General features: G+C 42.0%; 1 protein-coding gene across 2 annotated transcripts in view; it reads right to left on the bottom strand.

Annotated features, from left to right (window-relative positions):
• TBC1D4 (TBC1 domain family member 4) overlaps positions 1-25510 on the bottom strand; it is a 187712-nt gene extending 162202 nt beyond the window's left edge. The window contains exon 1 of one of the 2 annotated variants that reach the window (XM_084876473.1): positions 24593-25510. In XM_084876473.1, the coding sequence (XP_084732599.1) occupies positions 24593-25090 (498 nt within the window). In that variant the 5' untranslated portion in view covers positions 25091-25510. The remainder of the gene's footprint in view (positions 1-24592) is intronic. The other variant, XM_084876474.1, reaches the window with a different exon arrangement.
• Between the last annotated feature and the right edge of the window lie 1763 nt (positions 25511-27273).

Here is a 27273-nt window from a genome sequence, read left to right as displayed (position 1 = left end):
CATTCTTTTTCCTCAAAAGTATCCCTACCTACCTCCAGCACTACTCTCTCTCTCTCTCTCTTTTTTTTTTCTATGTTTTTATTGATTTCAGAGAGGAAGGGAGAGGGAGAGATAGAAACATAAATGATGAGAATCATTGATCAGCTATCTCTTGCACAACCCCTACTGGGGATTGAGCCTGCAATCCTGGCATGTGCCCTTTATCAGAATGGAACCCAGGACCCTTTTGTTCTCAGGCAGACGCTCTATCCCCTGAGCCACACCGGCTAGGGCCTACTCTGTCTTTTGTTACCATCTGCCCCTCCTGCAATTCCCCACTTTCCACAAGTCATCCTAATTACTAGTTCACACTTTCTACACACCTGCTCCCGCCATCAGGGCCTGGCTGGTCACACTCCTTGATCATTCCAGTCCCAGCAGAAAGCTGATCATTCTCTTACCATCCTCGGGCAAGCGCTGCCTTAGCTTCAAGGTCGTCTCTCCTGTTCACTAGTTCTTGTGTTAGCTCTAGCCTGCTCTTCAAACTTCTCTACCTTTCCCTTCTCCAAACACTGACCTGATCCGTATTCATTCCTAATTTCCTTTTGGCGGATGTGACTTTCCCACTGTATTTCTGATGGAGTGCATGATTTGCTTCCTATGGTTCCCTCATAATAGTGAGTTTTTGTGCCTAGCCACTACAATTTACTGAGAACAAGTATAACAACAACAATAACAACAAATTGCTACCATGTAAGTACTTCCTTTGTTGCAAGCATGATGGTAAATGCTTTCCATGAATTATTTCACTTCTTTTGCATAATTCTGTGCAATAGGTACTAATATTATTCCTATTATTATAGAAGAGAAAACGATATTTAGATTAAGTAATTTACTAATTCTCCCAATTCCATCTAGTCTCCATACTCAGGCACTGATTTATGTTTTCCATTTCCTTCTCCAAAATAGATGCATACACTCCATCCAACTTCCCTCCCTCTCTCCTCTTCTGTACAAACATAGCATCTTTTTACACAGCTCTACATGGAGAACCTACATGCTTTCTCCATGTTCTTTTTCTTAAAGCAGTGGTAGTACCATTCACTGTCTTTAATTATTTAACATTTTCCTTTAGTATCTTTTCTCTTCCAACTGCATCATAAACCTCTGAAGGCCCTGGCCGGGTGGCTCCTTTGGTTGGATCATCATCCCATACACCAACAGGTTGTGAATTTGATTTCTGGCCAGGGCACATACCTAGGTTTCACGTTCGATCCCCCGTCTGGGCTCATACAGAAAGCAACTGATTAATGCTTCTCATCTCTCTCTCTCTCCCTCTCTCTCTCTCTCTCTCTCTCTCTCTCTCTCTCTCTCTCTCTCTCTCCTCTTTCTCTCTCTTCCTTCCTCTTTCTCTCCATCAAATCAATAAAGCATATCTTCGGGTGAGGATTTTTAAAAAATTTAAGCCTCTTAAGGCCCAAGTCAGATGTCACACTTCTTATACCGCTGGATACATAGCACTCAGAAAGGAAGAAACCAGTCAAAAGCATCAACAAAAAAATATATTTTGTTGAAATTATTTCCACAAAGCATTAATGAATGCAGAATTACATATCAGTCATGCTAGATGCTAAAGACACAAAAATGGCACTCAAATTTTTTAATTTTTTAAATTAGAGTTTACATTCAATATTATATATTTTTAGTTGCAGGTGTACCACAGAGTGGTTAGGCAATGTCTCGACTTGCAATGAGTTTACCAACTAGCAGTGCAGAGAGGCTTATAAATGAACAGTAAGATTCCTAGACAGCTGCATGATAAAGCTACACCTAAGGAGTCTGGGAGCACAGAGGAAGAAGCAACCCTCAAAGGGGGCTAGAAGTTGATATCAAAGAAGATGTTACAGAAAAGAAGTGAATTGAGTGGCACCTATAAAGATTAGGAGACCACACCACCAGAATGGTGGGCAAGAAGACATTCCCAACAAAAAGACCGGCATGTAAACATAAAGATGGGAAGGGGACACGGGAAGTTCAAAGAGGCTGGAAGGCAGCGCCAGAGGGGCAGTTGGGAGAAAGGTAAAGGGGCAGAATCTAAGCCACGTGAAGAAGCTCGGGCATTCTCTGAACAACAGGGCTGGGCCTAAGAAAGGAGAGAAACAAGGACTGAAATAAATGGTTGAGCCAAATACCCCGACAATGACTACAGAGTCTTAGAGACCAGACACTAACATTATACAAGATTAAGCTGCACCCTTTCATAATCTGATCTCCATGAACAGGCAACATAGTTTCTGGTTGTCATTTTCAATACTATCACAATTACTTAAGTCACTAGATTACAGGAGAGTGCATCTACTATTCTGCGTAAGTGTGGGGTCCCATGAATGTCTGTACCACAGAAAAGAAGAAGCAAAACAATGAGGAGCTCATATTCAGTTTACTACTTTTTTAAAATACTTTTAACATCTCTTAGAATCTTCAGTACATATGGTATAAGAGAAATGCAAGTGAGAGCTTAAAATAAAAAGAATTTGTGCTATGATTTTAATTTCTCACCACGGTCTGGAGAGGACCCCAAGCAAAGGACTATGTGTGGATTTCAATTACCATATGTTTTCACGCTCCCATTTCCATACATAATGGAGCTATAAATTTATTTTATGTTACAACTTCAAAAATTAGTAGGAGCTATAAACCTGCCAGCTATACAAGCATGTTCTTTCAAAATGGCATAATTATGTTTCTGAGCAACTTGGAAATCATCATGAAGCTACTGAAAGAAATGTGTAACTCAATTAAACCCATAAATGCCATATTCTTTTCAGAAATGTAAGAATGATAAAACAACCATTGCCGTTAAAATTTCCTAACAGAGTTCTTAATTTCCTTCATATAGGTAGATGCACTGAGTTAAAAAAGACTCAGACAGATTAAGGGCAACATTCCACTAAAGAACAAAATCCTTAATTGTTAAAAATTGTCACTTTTCTCTAAATTCTAGAACCAGTTCCTGGAGACAGAGTACAGACCTCATGTCAGAGAACGTGGAGTGACTCACTACACATGTGTTCTCCCAACCACTTCCCTCACCTGTAAGGCAAGCTTATGCTACTACAACTATGCATCTGTTTCTACAGAAATCATTCCAATCTCTCATGCCCGGTTGCTAACTCGCTAATCTTTACACTTCATTAACTCGACCATGTTCATGGCCGTAGTGGAGCTGAAATTAAAACACTCTGATGACTACGAGAGTTTCATAGCTTCCAAGGTCTAACACGAGCATGTCAAACTCACGGCCTGCGGGCCACATGCCTCATTCATTTGGCCCGTGTTAGCCTTTGAGTTTGACATGCTTCGCTCTAACACATAACCAAAAGTCATCCTCTAAATATCCTACATTGACAACATTATTTTTTTTTCTCAGATCAACTAATTTTTTTCTTTATAGATATTTTTATTGATTTCAGATAGGCAGTGAGAAGAAAAGAGAGAAACATTAATGATGAGAATCATTGATCAGCTGCCTCCTACATGCCTCTCCCCTGCCTGGGGATCAAATCCACAACCCACTGGGGACTGAGCCCACAACAACCATGTGCCCTGAACCCTGCCCTGTCCAGAATTGAACCAAGACCTCCCAGGTTCATAGGTTGATGTTCAACCACTGAGCAACACCAGCCAAGCTCAACTAATTTTTAAGTATAAAAGCCAGTTCAATTATGGATGGCAAGTTGAAAAAAGAGAAACAAATGCAAATGTGTCCAACGTTCTGAAGTTCATATCGTACCTAAGATAACTCCCAAAGTGCGTATTACCTCAAAAATAAATCAGCACAAAGACTGTTATATTTACATTTTGTTTTATTTCTGGGAAATTCAAATCAGAAACTTGTCTCTTACTAGATAGTAGAGTTAATATGCTGCTGCCTCCTTCCAGGATTAAATATTCGCCATCCACCACTTGAAAACCTATAAGGGGAGAGGTTGAAGGGGACAAAAAAAAAAAAAGGATGTGGCAAAGCAAAGCTAAATTTCCTCCAAAATGCCTGCAGCATCATTTTCCAAGGCTTAGAGAATCTTTACTACCTTGGGCAAATTGCCTAGCTGCCAATGCAGCCCGAAATGACCATGAACAAGGCTTTAATTATATTAATTAGAGCAATTTCTTTCTGCAGAGCATCTCATTCTTTTTTTCTTTTCTTTTTTTTTTTGTTGTTGTTGTTGTTGTGGAGGGGGCTGTCTAAGCCTTGAAGCCAGTACCATCCTTGGCTCATCCCCATCACAGACAATTCACTTCCCTGCTGCTTGTAGCTCTGCTGCTAATCATGCCTCAGTGTGTCCTTGGCTCCTTTCTTCTCCAGGACAGCCTCTCACTGTCTGATGAAAGTCACCTGTTGGGCAAAGCATGAGTAGTAATGTCCTTGCAACTACTATGGAGCATAACCTAATGATTAGAGACTGATCTAGCACCTGATTTCTCATGGAATTTACCAGCTACCGATATGTAAAGTGACATTTTAACAGTTCACAGATATATAGATAGATAGATAGATAGATAGATAGATAGATAGATAGATATAGATAGATAGATATAGATATAAAACCCTAATATGCAAATAGACCAAATGGCAGAGCAACAGGACAACCACTATGACGTGCGCTGATCACTAGGAGAAGCACAAAAAAACATGGCAGGCATCCGCAGCAGGCGGCAGAGCACGGATCATGGAGGGCATCAGCCGCAGCGGGATGGTGGAGCAGGTGAGCAGAGGCACCAGACCATGGCAGGGCGCTGGTTGCTGTCATCAGGGAGTGCCTTTGGTGGTCACTGAAAATTATTTGCTCCCATGTGCCACGTTCCCACACAGCACCAGCCTGGTTCACTCAGTGCTGTCCGTGGGTGTGAGCAGCAGCTGCTGGCCCCGATTGCCCCTGAGGGCTTATCCATCTCCCCCTGCTCCTGAAGGGCAATCAGGCAGCAGCTGCTCTGCTTGCACCCACTGCTGGAGGCATCCTCAATCACTTCGCACTGTCAGTGGGTGTGAGTGGAGCCAGCACCATCAGCAGTGGGAGCAGCAGCAGGAGTGGGGCTTCCAGCAGATGGGACTGGGGGTCACGGTGGGAAGGGTCAGGTGGGGGCATGTGCCCCCTGTGCCCACTGCAGCCTTGCGGGCCAGAGTTCCTTTTAAGGTGCACAAATTCATGCACAGGGCACCTGGTGTTCTAATAACCATTAATCGAACACCCAAGCATTGATAACTGTTAGTACCCTTGCAATACTGCCACTTTGCCTGCCGTCAGATGTGGCGTTTTGACTATCACTGCTGAAAGAATACACATCCTAACAATGTGACCAGAGGTGGTATCCAGAAACAACGATATCATGATGAGGCTTTTTAACAAGATAGTGCTGTGCCTAGTCCTGTGGGTCTTGCTGGTTCCTAATCTTAAATTAACTGAAGTCGGTTCCTAGGGTTGTGATCAAAATCTCTGTACAGGAAGGGGCCTTGACCTCCTGGTGCAGTGGTTCTCCAAACCCAGGCTGCACAACTGCCAAGAGCTGGCCGCATTCCAGACACTAGCTCTTAAACAGATTCCCAGGTAGACATTCTGATTCAACATATCTGGGGAGGGGCCCAAGAATCTAATAAATATGTATGCTTTTCTCAAAGTCCCCACAAGATTCTATGTGCTCTCAGGTTGAAACCACCTGCACATCACTTCCCCACCCCCACAGAGTTTCTGATTTCATTGGCCCAATGTTCATGAAAATGGTGACCAAGCTCTAAAAATCATAATTTCTGATGAAGGCTGTCATCTCACTCAGGTATCTTTGGTCAGAAAAAGAAAAAGTGTGCAAATCACCGCTAGCATCCAGCCCTCTTACTTGACAAATGAAAACTCCTGATTTGCCCCTAAAGCTTATAATGTCCCGGACTCCTCCTATCAGTATGAAACCCACCCATTAGTCAAAAATTCAGCAAACCAGGGAGTTACTCTTAATTGTCATGTCCACAAAAACACTCCTTCATTTGCTGTTCAGTGGCTTTGCAAAGGAGAAAAGACTACTTATGTTTGACTCTGTAGGTGTACCATACAGAGATAACAGACCTCCACGGAGAGAAGCCAGACACAGGAAATGGGAACTGTGTCAATAATAAGTAGTCTTTTCTCCTTTGCAAAGCCACTGGACAGCAAATGAAGACTCAAGCAGGAGACACTTGCTTCTTTTAAGATAGATGATAAGCGAACATGTTCAAAGCCTAGAATGACATGAGATTTTCTTGCACTTACCTTACCTGCATTCAACAAATGAACATTTTGTTCACTGAGAGTAAGAACCCCAAACTGAAAACATACACGAAGTCCTGTGCTGAGGTACTGAGGAAATTTAACAAATATTTTTTAAATCAACAAATCTTAGAGAACTAATCAGTTCAAAGCATCCACTTGATTTATGGAGCTCTCGGGATAGGCAAAGTGCTTGTTGTAATTCTCTTTCACGGTGGGGCAAGGACTTCTAAAAATAAATCATCTGGAAAATGTAAGTAGATAACAGAAAATTACGGGGCACAGAGACGTTCATTCCCACTGTCGATGTCCAGAGTTAATGCTGCTCTCAGAAGAAAAATCACAGCAAAATCACAGCCAACAGCATTTCCAGAGAAGCTATTAATTGGTAGAATCACAAATACACGAAAGCTATTAGCCTAACTGGTTCCTCGGGGTAATGTAAACAGAGGAACAAACCCAATGCTAACAGATACCAACTCCCACACTCAGTGTGAACATTACAGCTTGTTTCTCTGCAGAAGTGACTCCCGGGTTTATCCTCCACTCCAGGACCCAAGGAAAAATCACCATTTTTAAATGGGCAGACGTGTTAGGAAACTATTTACATGTTTGCCTTTTATCTTAATAACAGCTATATTTGCTGTTTTGAACAATACAGCATCAGCACCATCTGTCTTCAGGCCAACCTTACTAATGGAAAGAAGGTTTTCAAAGATCATTTCGATCATTAATAAAGAACCATGACAAAACAGAGCAGCTCTTTCTGAAAACACACCCTGCTTCATCAATGGAGCAAAAGGTATTCTCATGCCTTGTGGAGGGGTCCAAACACTGAAGAAACGTGGAGATGCTGGTAGGTACACAAATTATACTGGGAAGCAATGAAGGAATGAGGAGAAAATGACCTTTCTGAGGGGGAGAGGAAGAAGCCAGCCGGGGGCCTGTATTCATAAAGGCAAATGACTGTGGCACTTTTTTATTTTTTCCTGGAAAAATAAAGTCTTCTTTCCTTGAGTGTGTGTTCTTTAAAGTAGACCCCTGACCCACAGGAATACTGTACCACAGAATGGGAATACCTTCCTACGTGTGGCTTCCTGCTACACGCCCCCGTGGCCACTGAAGATTAAAATCAACCTTTCAACTGTTCTTATTCGAAACATCAGATAAAATGAATACAAGGGAAGTAATTACTCTGTCACAGGACATGCTGTTTAAGCAAACAAAACAAAAAATCCAGAATACAAATCTTACATCTTATTATCCGTCAACAGTTCACTGTGGACATTGGGCACAGCTGTTTTCTTTCCCATCCCTGGTCTCATCCCGGTGGATCTCCCCTCCATTCGTTCATTTGTTTACTTTTTTAAAATTTTTTTAGCAGGAAGACATCTAATTTTATTTAGTATGTCTATATATTATTTCCATATTTTATGTGTACTAGGTTCATGATGTGTTTTTTATTTTTTTTAAATATATTTTATTGATTTTTTTTTTTTTTTTTTTTTTTTACAGAGAGGAAGAGAGAGGGATAGAGAGTTAGAAACATCGATCAGCTGCCTCTTACACATCCCCTACTGGGGATGTGCCCATAACCAAGGTACATGCCCTTGACTGGAATCGAACCTGGGATCCTTCAGTCCCACAGACCGACACTCTATCCACTGAGCCAAACCAGTTTCGGTGTGATTGTGTTTTTTAAAGTATCCCAGGTAATCCAGGGGATCTTTGTGTTTGAGAAGTACTGGCCTAAAGAAGAAGTCCAAGGCAGGCTTGAGGATGCAGGGAAACCCACTGGAATACTTTTCACAAAGTCTGACCTCCTGCCTCCTTTTTTTAAATCATTTTTTATTTTCAATTACAATTGACATTACATTATATTAGTTTCAGATGATTAGACATTATAAATCAGTGATTAGACATTATAAATCTTACTAAAAGATTATCCCCAAAAAAATCACATATCCATCTGAAACAGTACTTAATTATTAGAATATAATTGACTATATCCCCTATGCTGTACTCTCCACCCCCATGACTACACTATAAACATTAATTTGTACTTGTATATCTCTTCACCTTTTCCACCCATTTCCCCAATCCCCCTTCCATCTGGCAAGTGTCAAAATGTTCTCTGAAACTATGAGTCTGTTTCTATTCTGCTTGTTTGTTTATTTCAATTTTTAGATTCAGTTTTTGATAGGTAGGTATTTATTGCCACTTTATTGTTCACATTTTTATCTCGTTTTTCTTCTGTTTCTGAAAGAAGACTCATCATTTCATGCACTACCAGTTTGGTGGTCATGAATTCTTTTAACTTTTACTTGTCTGTGAAGCTCTTTATCTGACCTCCAATTCTAAATGATAGCTTTGCTGGGTAGAGTAACCTTAGTTGTAGGTCCTTAATATTCATTACTTTGAATATTTCCTGCCACTCCCTTTGGCCTGTAAAGTTTCTGTTGAGAAATCAGCTGACAGTCATATGAGAGCTCCCTTCTAGGTAACTAACTGTTTTTCTCTTGCTGCTTCTACGAGTCACTCTTTGTCTTTAATCTTTGGCATTTCAATTATGATGTGTCTTCATGTGGGCCTCTTTGGAATCATCTTGTTGGGGACTCTCTGTGCTTCCTGGACTTGTATGTCTATTTCTTTCATCAAATAATGGGTGTTTTCTGTAATTATTTTTTCAAATACATTTTCAATTTCTTGCATCCTCCCTTCTCCTTCTGGCACCCCCACGATGCCAATGTTGGTATACTTAAAGTTGCCCCAGAGGTTTCTTACACTATCTTTATATTTTTGGATTCTTTCTTCTTTTTACTGTTCTGATTGGGTGTTTTTGCATCCTCATCATCCAAATCGCTGATTTAATTATGAGCAAATTCTACTGTACTGTTGATTACCTGTAAATTATTCTTCATTTAAGTTCATGTATCCTTCATCTATGACTGGTTCTTTTTTATGGTTCCTAAATATTTTTCATGTTGTTGAAGTTATCACTAACTTCCTCAATATGCTCAGTTAAGTTCTTTGAGCATCCTTATAACCATTGTTTTAAACTCTGTATCTGGTAGTTTGCTTGCCTTCATTTCATTTAGTTTTTGTTTGTTTGTTTTTTCTGGATATTTCTCCTGTTCTTTCATTTGTAATGTGTTTCTTTGTCTTTGCATTTTGGCTGCTTCCCTGTGTTTGTTTTTATGTATTATGTAAAGCTGTTATGTCTCCTGGACTTGGTAGAGTGGCCTTGTATAGTAGGTGTCCCTATAGGGCACAATGATGCAGCCCCCCTTCCCCCCAGTCACCTGAGCTGGATGCTCTAGGTGTGTCCCTGTATGGGCTGTGTGTACTGTCCTGTTGTAGTTGAGCCTTGGTTGCTGTTGGCATCACAGGGAAGAATTGATCCCCAAGCCAATTGGCTGTGAGGACACCTTTGACTACAGCTGAAGAGCTTCTGTGAAGATGTCAACCCTACAGAGCAGGACTTGCCTCAGTGTTGCCTTGGTGCTCACCAAGCCCACCCCTTGAGTTTGTGGCTCATAGAGGTGGTAGGGTTGTAATCCAGTGTAGTCTGAAGCTATCCACCAGGTGCACTGGCTCTGAGGCCTCCAAGGAGGTACAAAGTCAGCCACTGCCTGTGCCCTGCCTAGGGCCACCAGGCACAAGCTGATGGGCAATCTGCAGATGACTTCTACTTGAAGGTGCCCATAAAAGACCAAACTGTAAGCCAAGATGGGCTGCCACTGTGCTGGGCTTAGGGGCATTTAGTGAAAGGTACAGACCACACTGAGGCCAGTTGCTACTTGTTTGAGAGATTTTAGAAAAGTCAGAAGCATGAACCAAGTGAGGCCAGTTGTATGGAAAAGGCTTGGATGAGTACACAGTTTAGTGGGGTAGGTCTCAGGGAATCACCAGAATGGGATGAATAGTATAAGCAAGGCTTATGAAGACTCAGATATGGCACCTGTGTGTGACTGCTGTGGTGGGGAGGGCTTAGTAAAGAAACAATGGCCTCTCCCAGCACTTTGTCTGGGAGAAGCTGCCCCACCCCGCCCCAGCCCTAGATCTTGCCCTAATGCTAGATAAGGCTAGATTTAGTTCTTCCCTGTATGTGCCTTGTTCCTTTTGAGCCGCTGCCCCACTGCTGGAGCTCAGAGGGAGTAAGTCCATGTGTGGGCTCTTTCAGAGGAACTGCCTGGGACTCCAGCAGCCTTTATTTTTATCAACCTCAATCAGCACTGGTTTTTATAGCCTAAAGTTATTCAGTCTTCTCTTCCCAGGACTGGAAACCTGGGCTGAGGGGTCTGGTGTTAGGGTGGGACCAGAGAGGGACCTCACCTCCCAGAAGGGGACCTCTGCAGTTAAGATATCCCTCCCTTCCCATTAAAAACTGCCACACATGTGTGTGGGACCAGCCTGTTCTGTGCCTCTGTCCCTCCTACCAGAGTTAATGGGGCTTCTTCTTTAATTCCCTATTTGTAGGCCTTCCATTCAGCTAGATTTCAGGGAGTTCTGAATGATGGTTGTTCTGAATATTAGTTGTATTTTTTTATGTGGTTCTGAAAGGATACTAGTACTGCATTTACTTATGCCACCATCTGACCAGAAGCCCATTTACCATTTTTGATTAAAGAAAAAATGTTTAAACACCTTTTGGGTCCTCCCTGCCCCTTTTGGGATAAGACTTAAAACTCAGGGCCTAAGAAAATAGTCAATTTTAGACTTTGGAGTAAAAACTTATGAATTCATTCATAGCATTGAGTAAATATCTTAAATAGCCTTCCAAATGAGATCATTACCCACTGAAAAGCCAAAATAACTGAGCTGAACTGAAACTGAAAAATAAACCAAGTATTTCAAGGACATATTCATAACATCATTCTTGCTGATCATCTTCAATATACCCGAAGATTCAGTTCACATTATTCAATGAAAATGTGACAGAGATATCTGTTGCAGGTGGGCAGTATCAATAAATTTCATGTGTTTTGATGGGACAAGAAAAAAGCCATCTCAAATTAGCCTACTAATTTTTTTTCAGAAACTACATAACTTACTTACTAAAAACACCTGCCCTATAAAACCATTTAATATTATAGGCAGTATGTCTCTAAAATTATAAGCATCCATAACAAAAAAAGAATTATATAATACAAACAATACAACTAACATTTGTTAAAGTTAATGATGACTAAAGGCAACAAATATGGGAACATATGTGTATCCTTGGCCAGTAAACTTTAAACTCTGCCTGTGGATTTAAATTCCTTGAGGGCAGGGACTAATTCTTACTCAACTTTTTTTTAATTTTAATCCTCATGGGAGGACATGTTTAGAAGAAGGGGAAGAAAGAGAGACAAAGTCAGAAACATCAATTGGTTGCCTTCCATACATGCCCTGACCAGGATCAAACCCACAATCTAGGTACATGCCCTGACTGGGAATCGAACCAGCAATGGGCATTCAACAAACTGAGCCACTTTGGCTGGGTTCAACTTAATTTTAATTTGTTCAAATTATTCCCTGCTATAAAACTAGGTCCTGGGCATACAACTGTGAATAGAACTTTACATTCTAGAGATGGTGACAGAAACCCCAGAAAGTGTTAAAATTTAATTTTAAATGTTTAAGGGACAAAAGAAAAACAAGTATAGGGCTGGGACAGAAATGTAAAACTGGGATATCTAGCTAGTACATTAGATAGAGGGTCAATGGAGGCCAATCTGAGAAAGTGACATTTATGAGTTAAGCGAAGAATTGAAATCTGAGAAAAAGCTGACGTAGCAGAGAATGGGAACCCGGCCCAACCTGGTTTGGCTCAGTGGAGAGAGCATCAGTCCAGAGACTGAAGGGTCCCGGGTTCGATTTCAGTCAAGGGCACATACCTCAGTTGCAGGCTGGATCCTAGTCCGAGCATGTATAGGAGACAACCAATTGATATGCCTCTCTCACATCAATGTTTCTGTCTGTCTCTCCCCATCCCTTCCACTCTCCCTAAAAATCAATGGAAAAATATCCTCGAGTAAGTATTAACAAAAACAAACAAAAAAAGGAATGGTAACCACACATGCCAAGACTTTGAAGTAATCTAACAGTTGGGCTTCTTTAAAGATGGCTAAAACAGAGAGAGCATGCTAGTGAGAAGCAGTCTAAGATGAGACTGGAGATACTAAGGGGGGTGGAGTCGTAGAAGATCAGGTAAGAAGGAAATTGCCTACTTGAGTGCGAAGAAAAACTGATCTGCTTTGAATTTTACAACCACCACTCCTACTGCTCCATGGGAGAAGGGATTGATAGTAGGACAAGAGAGCAGAGGGAATAACTGAGAGGAGTCTAATAATGCCAGCAAGAGATGATGCGGCAGCACTGGTCACAGAGAGATGTGGACATACTAAAACTAAGTTTTCGAGGCAGAATCAACATGACTTCCCTCCGGGACCAAAAAGGTAGGACTCAAATATAATTCCTATGCTACCTGAATCAGCAACTATATATTCAAGTGCAGGTGTCAAATAAGCATTTAGATACTGAAAAAAAGCTGAAGCTCCATGGAGAGGGTTAGGCCAGTGGTCAGCAAACTCATTAGTCAACAGAGCCAAATATCAACAGTACAACTGTAGGGAGCGGTGTGCTGGCACAGCACATACAACGATTAATATTTCTTTTGAGAGCAGAAAACCAACTTCTACGCATGGGCCACAAAGTTTCTATCGCCCTGTACGTGTGCACCCGCATGTGGTATTTTATGGAAGAGCCACACCCAAGGGGCCAATGACCCGCATGTGGCTCACAAGTCCCAGTTTTCCGACCACTGGGCTAGACTACAGAGATTAATTTAAGAAACATCAATAAAATTCACAAAGTGGGTTTTAAAACATGCATGAGTTTGGGAAACCCAGATCTTCTACTTGCTAATCCTTAGGGAAATTAAAGCTTTCTCACCTATAAAAAAAGGGGGGGGGGGGGCTGAAACCGGCTTGACTCGGTGGATAGAGCGTCAGCCTGTGGACTGAGGGGTCTCGGGTTCGATTCCGGTCCAGGGCATGTGCCTTGGTTGCAAGCACATCCCCAGTGGGGGGTGTGCAGGAGGCACCTGATCGATGTTTCTCTCTCTTCGATGTTTCTCTCTATCCCTCTCCCTTCCTCTCTGTGGAGAATCAATAAAATACATTTTTTTAAAAAAGGGAGGGGGATTCCTATTTTTAATTAGATTGTCCAGAGGAGAGGCCAGCAAACTTTTCTTAAAGTAAAGGGCCAGATAATAAGAATTTGGGGCTTGGCAGCCATGGGGTCTCAGACAAAATAGTCACTTCTACCACTGTAGCATGAAAAGAGCCATAGACAAGCCAAAACCGGTTTGGCTCCGTGGATAGAGCATCAGCCTGCGAACTGAAGTTCCCAGGTTCGATTCTGGTCAAGGGCATGTACATTGGTGGGGGGTGTGCAGGAAGTAGCTGGTCTATGTTTCTAGCTTTCTATCCCTCTCCCTTCTTCTCTGTAAAAAATCAATAAAATATGTTTAAAATTTTTTTGTAAAAAGAAAAGAGCCATAGACAATATCCAAACAGATGAGTGGGCTTGTGTTCAAATAAAACTGTTGTGTGTTTTTTAAAGGCCATAGTTTGCCAACCCCTATGTTTACAGCAGCTTCTCAAAGTGCGGTACTGGACCAGCAGCATTAGGGTCACCTGGAAATAGTTAGAAATGCAAATTCTGGACCTCATCCCAGACTTACGAAGTCATACACTCTGGGGAGAGGAGAAGGTGTCCAGCAGTCAGTATTGTAACAAAACCTCTAGGTGATGCATGCTAAAGTTTGAGACCCTCTTGTCAAATAAATAAAGTACCGGTATATATTTTTCTTAGAGTTATTATTATTATGAATGCATATCTATTATTATTATTTTTTTTTAATCCTCACGTGATGATATGTGTATTGATTTTATATATTTTATTGATTTTGTACAGAAAGGAAGGGAGAGAGATAGAGAATTAGAAACATCGATGAGAGTCATCGATCAGCTGCCTCTTACACACCCCCTACTGGGGATATGCCCGCAACCAAGGTACATGCCCTTGACCAGAATCGAACCCGGGACCTTGCAGTCCCCAAGCCAACACTCTATCCATTGAGCCAAACCGGTTTCAGCTATTATTATTATTATTATTATTATTATTATTATTATTAACCTGGCTCCTAGAAGTTTACAATTTAATTCCAAAGACAGAATCAAATGCTGGATACCTATGGTGTGTCAATCAACAGAGAACAAACTCTTGTTAAACTACCAGGTCGACTTACATAAGAACACTTGAGAAATTATGTGAAACTAAACTACACCAGTCTAACAACTGTTGAAGCTGAACTCTGGTGTATCTTTTATGTGATAGTGCAGTAAAGGATGAAACTCTTTTTGTAAACTTTATAACTAATTTTGTTTAGAATAAAAAAAATTAGGAGATGTATTTAAGAAACAGATACAACCATGAATCTGGGTATATTTTATTGAACCATAAAGTATATAAATACTACAAAGTATTACAAAGTAGAAATAATTGAAGTGTATTTATTGTGATATAAAAGTATATCATGTACTATGAAGTATAAAATATAAAAATAATGCATCTTACCATCATTATACAACATCTACAATAAAGCAAGGGACATTGGCACCAAGTTGTACAACCTGAATTACCTTGGGTTGAAGAGAAAAGAATATTGCAATTTTAAGGCTAGCTAGATAAAGCCCAGTGAGCTGAAGGTCTGATGTATGGTTTTGTAGGAATTCAAGCCGGAATAAATTATTCCCTCCCCCCCATAAAAAAAAAACCACGGGGTCTACAATAACTGAGCGTGCTGAACTTGTGCTATATATAGATAGCATTCAGTGCCATAGTAATGTGTTTAGAAAATAACATCTTTCATCATATTGAATTTAGGCTGTTAGTATAAAATAAATGTTACTGGTTTTATATTTGTGTTTGTGGGTATTTTGTAAATTGGTTTTGGTTTTAGAGTTGTTAAAAAGTTAGAGCTATAGCTGAAACCGGTTTGGCTCAAAGGATAGAGCATCGGCCTGAGCACTGAAAGGTCCCAGGTTCGATTCCGGTCAAGGGCATGTACCTTGGTTACAGGGACATCCCCCATGGGGGTTGTGCAGGAGGCAGCTAATTGATGTTTCTCTCTCATTGATGTTTCTAACTCTCTATCTCTCCTTTCCTCTCTGTAAAAAATCAATAAAATATATATATGTTTTTTTAAAAGTTAGAGCTATAAGTATATAAAGTTTATATCTATATTTTTGTGAACATACTTAATGTAACAGTAAAATAATTATGTTAACATCTTAATTTACATTTAAAAAGATCTGAACAACTATAGTTTGGAAACCTCTGAGTTTAGATTTTCAGATGTTATTTATTATGTCCCTGATACTCTATGATTAGATGACAAAAATAGAAAAGAAATGGAATTAAAATTTTGATTGTTGCCAAAACCGGTTTGGCTCAGTGGATAGAGCATCAGCCTGCAGACTGAAGGGTCCCAGGTTCGATTCCGGTCAAGGGAATGTACATTGGTTGCAGGCACATCCCCAGTTGGGAGGTGTGCAGGAGGCAGCTGGTCGATGTTTCTCTCTCATCAGTGTTTCTAGCTCTCTGTCCCTCTCCCTTCCTCTCTATTAAAAAAAAAAAAAATCAATAAATTTTTTAAATTTTTTTGGTTGTTTAATTTCAGATAACCTTGAAACACGTTTTTGCAATCCCACCAAAAAGTATATCAGAGTTATTATTTTTTAAGTTACTGATCTATTCCAAGTTTCATTTCTTATACGTGGTTGGGATGGAAGGATTTCCAAGTAATGGGATCTTCCTGGCTAAATATAAAACCTAAATATGCTGCTCTAGTTCTTGTATTTTGTGGATGCCCTTAACCAGTTGAATAGTCTTTACTTTGAAACTGCTGTGGATTTTTACACAAATTTCAAAAGTTCTCAAATTTTAAAATCATAAAACCTTGTACAATCAATGTTATGTAACTTGTTAGTAAATTTGTTATCAATTCAAATTCTAAGTCAGTGTCTCTGGTTGAGCAAATCAAGTAGCCTTGTATCTCACAATTGTGTCTTCATACAGATTCTCAGTAATAAGTTATATAATCTGAAGAAATAACATTTATGGCTTAGGCTTTTTAGAAACCAATAAAATCTCTTTTTAGGCCCTAGATGGTTCCCAGCTTCTTCAATTCACCTCTTGCCCTGGTGTTAGCTGTTTAATTCTCTTTAGCTGGGCAGTCCAAGCGTTTTTCCTGAGTTTACCAGAAATTAACTGATTGTAAATATTTGGTTCTCCAAGTATTTCTCCCCCGTAGGAATCTAGTAGCATGTTCTTTATGCCTGCTGAGATACTTCATTACTCTGTGGTGGACAGCCTGATTCTGCTGCTCACTTTGAAGATCGCTGAATGCTTGTCGCCTCTCTCTTTAAATATTGTGCACTGCCTGTTGGGTTGAATTTCTTTCCAGCTATGAGAGCTGGTCTTCCCTCTTCTGTGAGATGGTTTGTTCCGTGCAAGGCTTTAACCATTGTGCACTGCTTTTATTTTAGTTTTCATATGGATTTTTGCAAAGGCCTGTTGGCATGTATGGTGGTTGTGCCCTCTATATTCATCCATAATTCTTTTTTTAATTAAATTTATTGGGGTGACATTGATTAATAAGATCATATAGCTTTCAAATGTGTACATTACTATGATACAAGATCGGTATATCGATTAAAATTAAAGTCAAATCACCTAATATCTAATCACCTTTTATCTAATTTGAAGCAGGCTCAGATTTCTGTCCAAAGTTTTAATAACAACATTAAAGCAATATGAAAATGGATAACATTGTATTCTATTTCTAGACAGGCTTTTATATTTTAAATTCCCCCATTGATCCTAAACATTTTCCAGTGGTTTAGTAAAAGGTTAGCTAGTTAGCTTCACCAGCCTAACAAATCATGTAGACTTTTTTCTTCCTATTAAAAGAAAAGTACATACTGGCATAACTACATCCAAGCATGCATTCAGCATTAATTATTATATTACAAATTTAATATGCCTATTTAACTTTGGAGAATTTCAATATAAAAGTGGGAAAAATACAAATACTCATATATATAGAATCTAAAATTCATGATCTCCTTATATATAGAATCTGAAAATATAAAACTCATAAATGCAGAGAGTAAAACAGTGGTTGCTAGAGACTGGCAGATGGGAAAAAAGTTGGCCCAAGGACATCAACTTTCAGATATACAGGATAAATAAGTGCTGAATATCTAATGTACAGACAGCATGGTGACTATAGTTAAAAATATAGTCACTGTATACTAGAAATTTGCGAAAAGAGAAGATCTTAAGTTTTCGCACCATTAAAATGATAACCCTGTGAGGTGATGGATATGTTAATTCGTTTGATTGTGGTAATCATTTCATTTGATGCGCATAACAAAAAATCACAGTGTACCCTAAAGTATACACAATTTTTATTTGTTAATTATACCTCAATAAAGCTGGAAAAAAATAGTGGGTAAAGGTGATAGCAAAAAAGTTCATAACACCAACAACTAAAAACAATTTTCAACAACTGCATTCTAACACAGCAGATAAGAGAACAGGCTTTAGAATCTGTCTGCCTGGACTGGAATCTGCTTCTATTATTACAAGATTTGTGTCCTTAAGGAAATAAGTTAACTTTTCTATACCAGTTATGCCATCTGTAAAACGGGAGAGAATCCTGGTGTACACTTTATACATGGTAGCTGTGAAGATAAAATGTGACAGCCTAGGAAATGCACTACAGGCACTGACATCACCCAGCCAGGAGCTCAATAATGTTAACTTTTAAGGAAATGCATTGCAAAGCTTAGACAGACATACTATGGTGTACAGCATTAGAGTAACAGGCCAAAGACATCCTTAGTCAATGCCTCCCAATGAGCTGGTAAATTTGTATTAATATTTTATGTAGACCATCAATTATTCTGAAAATACTAAATTATAATTAATCTGCCCCTCATTTTATATCTAAGTAACTGCATGTTGACTTGATTCAGACACACTAACCTGGGCCAAATGAAACAACCATCTAGATTTGACAAAACAAAGGCTCTGGGACTTATTAAAAAAAAAAAAAAAAAAAAAAAAAAAAAAAAAAAAAGGAATAAACAGAATAGTAAGAATAATATGCAGTAATTATTCAGAGTGGCCATTATCTTATTCACCAAAATATTAAATCTTTATTTCTTTTTGCCTGATTTTCTTAACAGATAGTATATAAAAAATGCTGAATATTGTTATTTCACTAAATGCAAATAAATAAAGCTTTGATTTTTGCAAAAACTCATCTTACTGTAACACTAGCATATATTCAAAAAAAATTTGTTTAGTCTCTCTGCAGCACTTAAAACTTTTGCTTTAAAGATAAAGTTTCCATCCAACATATGAATAGCCTTATGCTGCCTGGCAGAATAATGTCTATCAAGAGAAGAAGAGATGCAAAGCAGAAAAAGAAGAGTTTCATTAAAATCTTCTGTAGTCAGATATTTTTCCTCTTCACACTCACCTTGAACTTTCAAGTCTGAGAATGATTGTAAAAATAACCAAAGGAACACTGTGGCCATATAATCAATCAACCACATGAACAACATCACTGAGAGCAGGGTTCTAAAACTGTGGTCCCCAGGCCAGTAGTCTGGGCGTCATCTGGGAAGTGGTTAGAATCAGATCCAGCAGTCTGTTTTAACAAGCCCTCCAGGCGATTCTGACACAGAATCACGTTTGAGGGCCTCTGACTTATGACACACAAGCCCTGAAAAGGAACAGCCCCCATCTTCATTAGAACTCTCCTTCACAACTGGGAAGCCCTGGCACACATTTCTACCTTCCCCAAGGTATCACAGGCAAGATTCTCACATTGACCTCCACCTCAGATGCGCAGGAAGGGAGAGAATGAAAAAATGACTACATCAAACAGAGAGAGAGGTCTATCTGTCCAGAATAGCAAACTACTCAGTAAGCAGAGGGAGAATTGTGGAAACTTGCACATTTTTGTTTCTCTAGTTTCCTGACTAGTATAGTCACAAAGTTACTGAAAAGCTACTAACCATCAACTATGAGAAAGAACTGAAAAATAACTTTTTAAAATTACAATAAAAATTAAGTTGAAAATTGGTTACCTGAATAAAGCTCAGATAATATGTTCTTAGAAGCTTCAAGAAATATATACATGTGCTCCCTGGTTAGAGTGTCGGCCTGTGGACCAAAGAGTCATGGGTTCCGTTCCCAGGCAAGGGCATGTGGCATGTACCTCGGTTGCAGGTTCCCCAGTCCCAGGTAGAGGCACATGCGAGACCCAACCAACCAATGTGTGTCTCTCTCATATGGATGCTTCTCTCTCTCTCTCTCTCTCTCTCTCTCTCTCTCTCTCTCTCTCTCTCTCTCTCTTTCTCTCTCTACCTCTCTCTCTCTCCCCCTCCTTTTCTCCTTCCCTCCCTCCTTCTCTCCCTCCCTTCTCCTTCCCTTTTACTCTGTCTAAAAATCACTGGAAGGTGAGGTGGCTCCAGACCTTCCTGATGGGTCATAGGCAACTTTAAAAAGTACATTTTTTAAAAATCAATGAAAATTATAGAAATTAGTCTGGCCGGTGTGGCTCAGTGGTTGAGCATTGACATGTACCACGAGATCAGGGGTTGATCCAGATCAGGGCACTAATCAGGGCACATGCCCAGTGGCCAGATCAATCCCCTGTAGAGGGCATGCAGGAGGCAGCAAATTGATGATTTTCTCTCATTATTGATGTTTCTATCCCTCTCTCCCTCTTCCTTCCAATCTCTGAAATCCAATAACTGAAATCAATAAAACATTTTAAAACTATAATTGTTATGTTTTTATCTTTTAAATGATTGTTCTTGCTATAATTATGATATCTAATTTTCCTGCTAAGAGTCTCATGCAAATGACAATTAACTCTAGCAATGTTTACAAACACTAACAACTCTTGCTTTTTATAATATACTGGAGACTCAGTGCACAAAATTTGTGCACTGGGAGACCCCCGTCCTGTGCGCTCTAGCAGTCTAAGAGCCCACAGGGGATGTTGACTGACAGCTTAGGCCCACTTCCCATGGGGCAGTCAGACATCCTTAGTTCTACCGCAGAGGCAAGAACGGCTCCTGCCATAGCCACTGTGATCACCAACTGTGAGCCTGGCTTAGTGCGTCTGCCTCATGGTGGTCAGTGCACGTCATAGCAACAGGTCATTCTGCCGTTTGATTAATTTGCATATTAGCCTTTTATTATATAGGATAATAATAAAAGCGTAATTTGCTAATTTAGACCAGACAGCCAGATGACCTTCCTGACATCCTTCTGGATGATCTCCTGGAAGAGGCTGGGGCTGCGAGGGCTGAACCCCTTGCATGAATTTCATGCATTGGACCTCTGGTATGGTAAAATACACATGATATAAAACAATTTCTGTTTTTTAGTAGGGAAATTGAGACAATGCTATACAGCCTCTTTCTGAAATTAGATAAAGATAAACATTTGAAAAATTTGAGTGACCCATTCTAGATCATAGGTAGAGAATTCTTGGATCCCCAACCAGTTTTACAACTCAATTTATGCCAGTGGAATTTTTTAAAGCTAGAAGAGGTAAGCACTTTTACTAGTTCAAATACCCAAGTTTTGCTGAAATATGCTAGACTGACAATTCCCCTGTGCAAGACTACACAGGCTTGAGCAAATGGGAACCACACTGTGTTGGCATATATTTGATCTGGAACTGGCTGGTTTGCTCCCAGCCCCCACCTGTCTTTGCACCTGGGAGAAACAGCTCAGTACTAGGCCATTCCCACTGAGGGCTCTTCCAGACACTCATCCTTATGTTACCTATGACCCATCAGGAAGGTCTAGAGCCAGAGGGCATGTCACTACGGCAACTCCCCAAAACAGACCCAAGCTACTATCAGTGCTTCCATCTCTGAGGTCACATTCAGATCCACCCCCAAAAAGATGTTTCAACAGATATTCTGCAAAACCTCATCATTTTATATACAGAAACCAGTGAGTGGTTTCTCTCTTCATCTCTGGCTCAGCAGGAACACAAACTTTGCCATTTAACTAGGGTCATCATTTGTCTCAGTTTACCCTCAACAATCTAGGTTTGTACTTGTTATGCCTGTGTAATCATTAATGGTGCCTCCTTTCTTCCTGAAAATTGTCCCGGATTAAACAATAAATTATAGCCCTAGCCAGTTTGACTCAGTGGATAGAGCATCAGGCCTGTGGACTGAAAGGTCCCAGGCTTGATTCCAGTCAAGGGCACATGCCAGGTTGCGGGTTTGATCCCTGGTATGGGACACGCAGGAGGCAGCCAATCAATGATTCGCTCTCATCACTGATGTTTCTATCTTTCTCTCCCTCTCCCTTCCTCTCTGAAATCAATAAAAATATTTTTTAAAGTAATTAAAAAACAATAAATTATATAGTCATCCTACAGGCAGGCCCATTTCAGAAAGGGGACAGGCATGAGGGAGAGACCAGAGGCAAGTTTATTTGGGGATGTCTGCAGACCTCCGGCTCTAGGCTACCTTCCACAATTCAGTGACTGAGGAAAATACTTAGGAGAATCTCCCCTTGACAGGTGGTGAAGAATCATCTCTTATCAGAGTTTTTACTTAATAGACCTTCCCTAAAAATGTTTCTAATGTCCCCTACTATGAGAGCCATATGAAATGAATTCAGATACTCAAAAGGATATGTGTCAAACAGCACACAGTGTCTGATGACTGCACTTGTCCACTCAACAAATACTAATGCCAAAGACTGAAAGCCAACCCTCAGATGTGTTTTGTACAGCCCAGAGAGGATCCCTAAATGTTTAAGATAGTTGCTAATATTTTAAAATGTGGATACATTCATCAAAATCCCAATTTCCACTTTCTCTTGGGAAATCAGAAGCTCTGGCAGTACTGGGTTTGTAATCTGTTCGCTCGGTTTCTAACTGGAGCACAACAGCACCTTAAGAAGACACCCACTGTGTAGTCCTCCACAGTCCTCATTCAATCCTCTTCCCAGGCGTTAGAGTTTATAACCCCTGATTTATGGTTGGAGACAACCCCTAGAGGGACAACATCTGGCCTTTCAAAATAGCAAACAGAAATTAATCCATTTCTTCAGATCATCTATGCTCAATCAGTGTGCTGAAAGAATTTCTAAAGCATGCAATAACCAACTATTAAGGCACTGACCTCTTTTCCTTTAGATTGTAAAAAAAAGAAAGAAAGAAAGAAAGAAAAAAAGAAAGAAAGAAAGAAAGAAAGAAAGAAAGAAAGAAAGAGAAAGAAGACAACAGCCAACACAACAATAGCTGTCCAGTGTGCATGAATCAAAAGTATATCTATTTTCTTATCGGATCGGCAAAAAAATACGTATTTTTTTGGTGTGCTGCAGAATTTTAGTAATTAGTTTGTGTGCCATGAGACAAAAAAACAAAAAAAAAAGATGGAAAATCACTGCTTTAGATCAAAGATTCAACTGGGAAATAGCAATAGACAGAAAGTGTTATGTTTGTCTGTTTTTTATCAAAAAGACACATGGCTTCCACTGCTCCTACATGAGCCTACGTATATTATTATTATTATTTGTAAAGTAAAAAGCATACTCAGGCTCTAACACCTAAATATATCATGAAGGTAAATAAAAGAAGGTGTTTTTAGCTGACTACCAATAAATACCAGAGGCACTCAGGCTGCACTCTAATTTCACAATATAGGTGAAAGATTAAAAGTTTTGAACAAATAAGCATAAAATGCAAATTATTTTAATCATGTTCAGTTTGGTATCTTAAAATAATCTGTGGTGAGATGCCTTACCATAAATATAACAGTGGTCACATAAGCTAAAATTGCTCTCTTCACTTTGGGAATTCTGTTATTAAACTAGTTTATAAAGTGACTGATGAAATCTAAGACAATGACCTTTTCTTTCCTTCAATTCAGCCTCAGGCTGTTTGTGAAAATCTACTGGACAAACAGAATGTCTTTCAATTACTGTTACTAAAATAATGATTTTTTTAAAAATTAAAGCCTTATTTATAGGCTATTTTTCCCATCTGACTATTCATTCCCCAGCTACCAGAGGAACAGCCACATGGTGCAACTGAGACGTTGCTTATTTATGTTTTGACAACGCTGTTTTTTCCAAAGGACCTAAATACTATGCAAACATTAAATAACTACCTCCAGAATAGCGTTTCCGGAGCTTTTGATGTGGTAAAAACTCTTCACACATTTTTAAAGCCTGTTCTCAAAGACACAATCACTATGGTAAAGTTTTGTTTAGATTACTCTCGCCAGGAGAAAAAAAAAAAAAAAAAAACCCGCGCTAGTTTTTAAGGAAGTGAAAATACACTATTTGGCAACAGGCACCCCGAGGTAGTAAACTCTGGAGAAATTATCTTAGAAAACAGATTCGACCACTTCGGAGACACTGATTTTTTTTTTTAAACCACCCAAGTAGGCATTGATCCTGCCTCCAATTAGCGCATAAAAACATGTTTAACAAAACTCCACTCCACGTCTAAACGCAGATTGGTCCTGGGCCAAGAATCTGACAGTATCTAGTAACTTTCCCTACAGAGCCTCCCAGACCGAGACCCGCAGGTGCTTCTGTGACCAGGAGGCGACCATCCAAATGGGTCAAGGGGCAGAACTCCACCAAGACCAAAGGCGAGTGCAGGGCCTCCAGAAACCCAGCCCTCCCCTGCAGGTCCCTCTCAAACACACACATGCACACACGCAAGGCACTGGCCAGGCATGTAGTTTATCCGCAGTCACACTCCGGGCACCGCGATCCTCCCTGGACGCGCGCAGCTCCCCGCAACCTCCCGGCGCCCGCCAGCTCTTCCTCCTCCGTCCTGGGACTTCTCTGCCTCCCTCCCTTTCGCCTGCTTCAGTGCTCCGTCAGACCCCGCCACCCCACACCCCCAACCCGCCCCAGAATGCTGGTTTCCAGACTCGGGGTCCGAGGAAGGAGCGCGGCCAGCTGGCGCTCCAAAGCGCCACGCGCAGAGCGCGCACCGGCAGACGGATCCCCAAAGCGGGGAGCCAGCGCCGCCAGGGCGGATCGCGGTGCCCGGAGTGTGACTGCAGATAAACGACATGCCTGGCCAGTGCCTTGCGTGTGTGCATGTGTGTGTTTTAAGAGGGACCTGCTCTCCCCGCGGGCGCCAGACCCTCCCCCGCACCCCCGAGCAGCCGCCGCCGCCGCCTTGCCTGGTTGGGGTCCGTGGCGCGGAAGACGTGGCAGGCCATCTGCGACTCGGGGTCTTCGGGCTGCGCCTTGATCAGGTAGGCAAAGTAGGTGAGGTCGTGGCTGTTGTGGATGAAGCGCGAGATGTGCTGCGCCTTGTGCTCGAAGATGAACACCGCCGAGCTGGGCTGCGGGGCCGCGGGACCCGGGCCGCCCTCCGCCCCGGCTCCGGGCGCGGGGACGCAGCGGAGGAAGGGCGCGCTGAGCACCAGGAGCACCTCGCGGGGTGCGGGCGCCCCGCAGCCGCCCGCCTCGGGCTTCTGGCTGCGCCGACGGATCTCGGCCATGAGCCAGGGCAGCATGGGCAGCGTGGTCCTGCGGTCCAGGCACGACCCCCCCACGTACCACAGCCGGAACAGCTTGTCGCCCGGCTTCCCGGGGCCCTGCTGCGCCGGGGCGCTCGGCTCAGGCTCCAAGGGGTGCGGGAACGGCTCGTCCTGAATGCAGCTGGGGGGCTCCATGACTCGCGCCTCGCCTCGCCCGGGCTCCGAGTCAGCAGAGAGAGGCGCGCCGTGCGCCCCAAAACTCCCAACACAGAAAGGCGCTGCCGAAACTGTGCCAACTGCCTGGCCGGGACCCCCGCGTGCGCCTCGGGGCGACCCAGACGTGGGCGCTCAGCGGCCCGGCCGCAGGCTGCACTGGCCGGGGCGCAGCTCCGCGGATCGGGCGGCGGGCACCTGGGGAGCTCCGGGCCGCTGGACGGGTAGGAGAGGGGGGGTTAGATCGGCATGCCCCCTTCTCCGGCTCGGGCCTACGGATCGGTCTCGCCCCTTCCTCCGCCGGCGGCTCCGCTCCTTCGGAGGACGAAGCCAAGGATCCCCCGCCGCCGCCGGTGGCCGCTCCTCCCGCGCCGCAGAGCCGCTGCGGCCGCCGCGCGCCCCTGGCCGGCTGGGGAGGGCTGGGCGGGCGGGACCGGGCTGTGGGCGGGAGCGGGTGTCTGGGGGCGGAGCTGACTCCTGCGGGGGTGACCGGCTGTCACCTGGAAGGTCGGGGCGGCCGGGCTTCCACGCGATCGGTCTTCCGAAAGGGCCTGCGAGAACTACTCGGATGGAAAATAAACCAAAACAAAACGTGGCCTCGCGGGGGTCGCTCCTCCTCCTGTCGCCGCCGCGGCCCAACTCGCTGCTGCTCCTCCTCCAACTGCTCCGGTCCCTCCCTCGCTCCTTCCTTCCAGGCTGCTTCTTTCGCGGGGCTGCCACCCCGCCTCCCGTCCTACGAAAGCATAATGGTGAAGTCGCCCCTCCGCCTCTTCCTCTGGCCCCCGTCCCAGCCCGCCCCCTCCAGCCCGCCCCTGGGGCAGCCAGTCCTGCGCCCAGCGCTCCCCGCACCAACGCGGCCTCTCTCATCTCTGCCCTCTTCTGGGCATCTCTACTGCCCCCTGGAAAGGGGGCCACTCTCAATGGGGCGCTGGGATTTTTTTTTTTTTTTCATTAATAGTATTTGCATGGTTTCAATCCCTTTTAAAGACTGCATAATTTCTGAATCTTATTTCCTAATGTGAAAAATGCTCGTGTTTTAAATCATATCACAATAAAATATTGTAATTCTAGCCGAAACCGGTTTGCTCAGTGGATAGAGCTTCGGCCTGCAGACTGAAGGGTCCCGGGTTCGATTCCCATCAAGGGCATGTGCCTTGGTTTCGGGCACATCCCCAGTGTGGGGGGGAGGGGGAGTGCAAGAGGCAGCTGATTGATGTTCTCTCTCATTGATGTTTCTAACTCTCTATCCCTCTCTCTTCCTCTCTGTAAAAAAATCAATAAAATGTATTTTAAAATATATTGTAATTCTAATTTCTCATAAAAAATATAACACTGTATAAGAAATATGAATCTTCCTAGCTCTTAATGCAGGCAGCTTCTTAAAATAAGGAAAAATCATATGTCAGTCATTATAGGTACTCAGTTCAGAGCTAGTGTAGAGACTTCTCACCCTTTAATATGTAGTGATATGTATTTCCAAGGACCTTAAGAAAATTTTAGGGATACTTTGGTCATTCTAATTTTAAAGAAGTGTTTTTTACTCATTTTAGCAAATCGGACTCTTCTCTTTTTACTCTTACTGAATTATAATTAAGAATTAGGTAAGAGGTAATCAAAATAAATGGGAAAGATACTAAAAATTCCCAACTTTTTCCAAAGTACTTACAGGAAAAATGAAAACCCAGGTTTCTCTCTCTCTCTCTCTCTCTCTCTCTCTCTCTCTCTCTCGCTCTCTCGCTCTCTCGCTCTTTAGTTCAATGTTAGTCTCAGTGTCTATAAAACCCAGGGAATATTTTTTTATCCCATTTATGGAAGATCATTATAATCAACTGCCTTAATTCCTATGCCGAATTTATGGGGGCACCTGATAGCTCTCTTGTAAATAAGCATCTAAACTCTAAGATGGAGACATTCATTGCTTAGTTTTAGTCATTTGGTTTAGCCACTCCACCACAGGCCCATGTCTTCAAAAAGTGGTGAAAAGTTCTTGGAATGTGGACTGAAACCTTCTAGAGCCCCACCAGAAACTCTCACAGACAGACCCATTTCTCTAGGCCACATATCTGAGATCTAAAAACAAACAAACAAAAACAAGGACCTGAGAAAAGCATGAAAGTCTTGTAGGTTTTATCTACCAAATCAACCAGCTTTGCAGCCAGGACCGA

Source organism: Pipistrellus hanaki (assembly GCF_964339955.1).
Source record: "Pipistrellus hanaki genome assembly, chromosome: 3".
NCBI classification, from domain to species: domain Eukaryota; kingdom Metazoa; phylum Chordata; class Mammalia; order Chiroptera; family Vespertilionidae; genus Pipistrellus; species Pipistrellus hanaki.
Note: the sequence above shows the minus strand (reverse complement) of the source record. Positions and strands in the feature narration are given on the sequence as shown.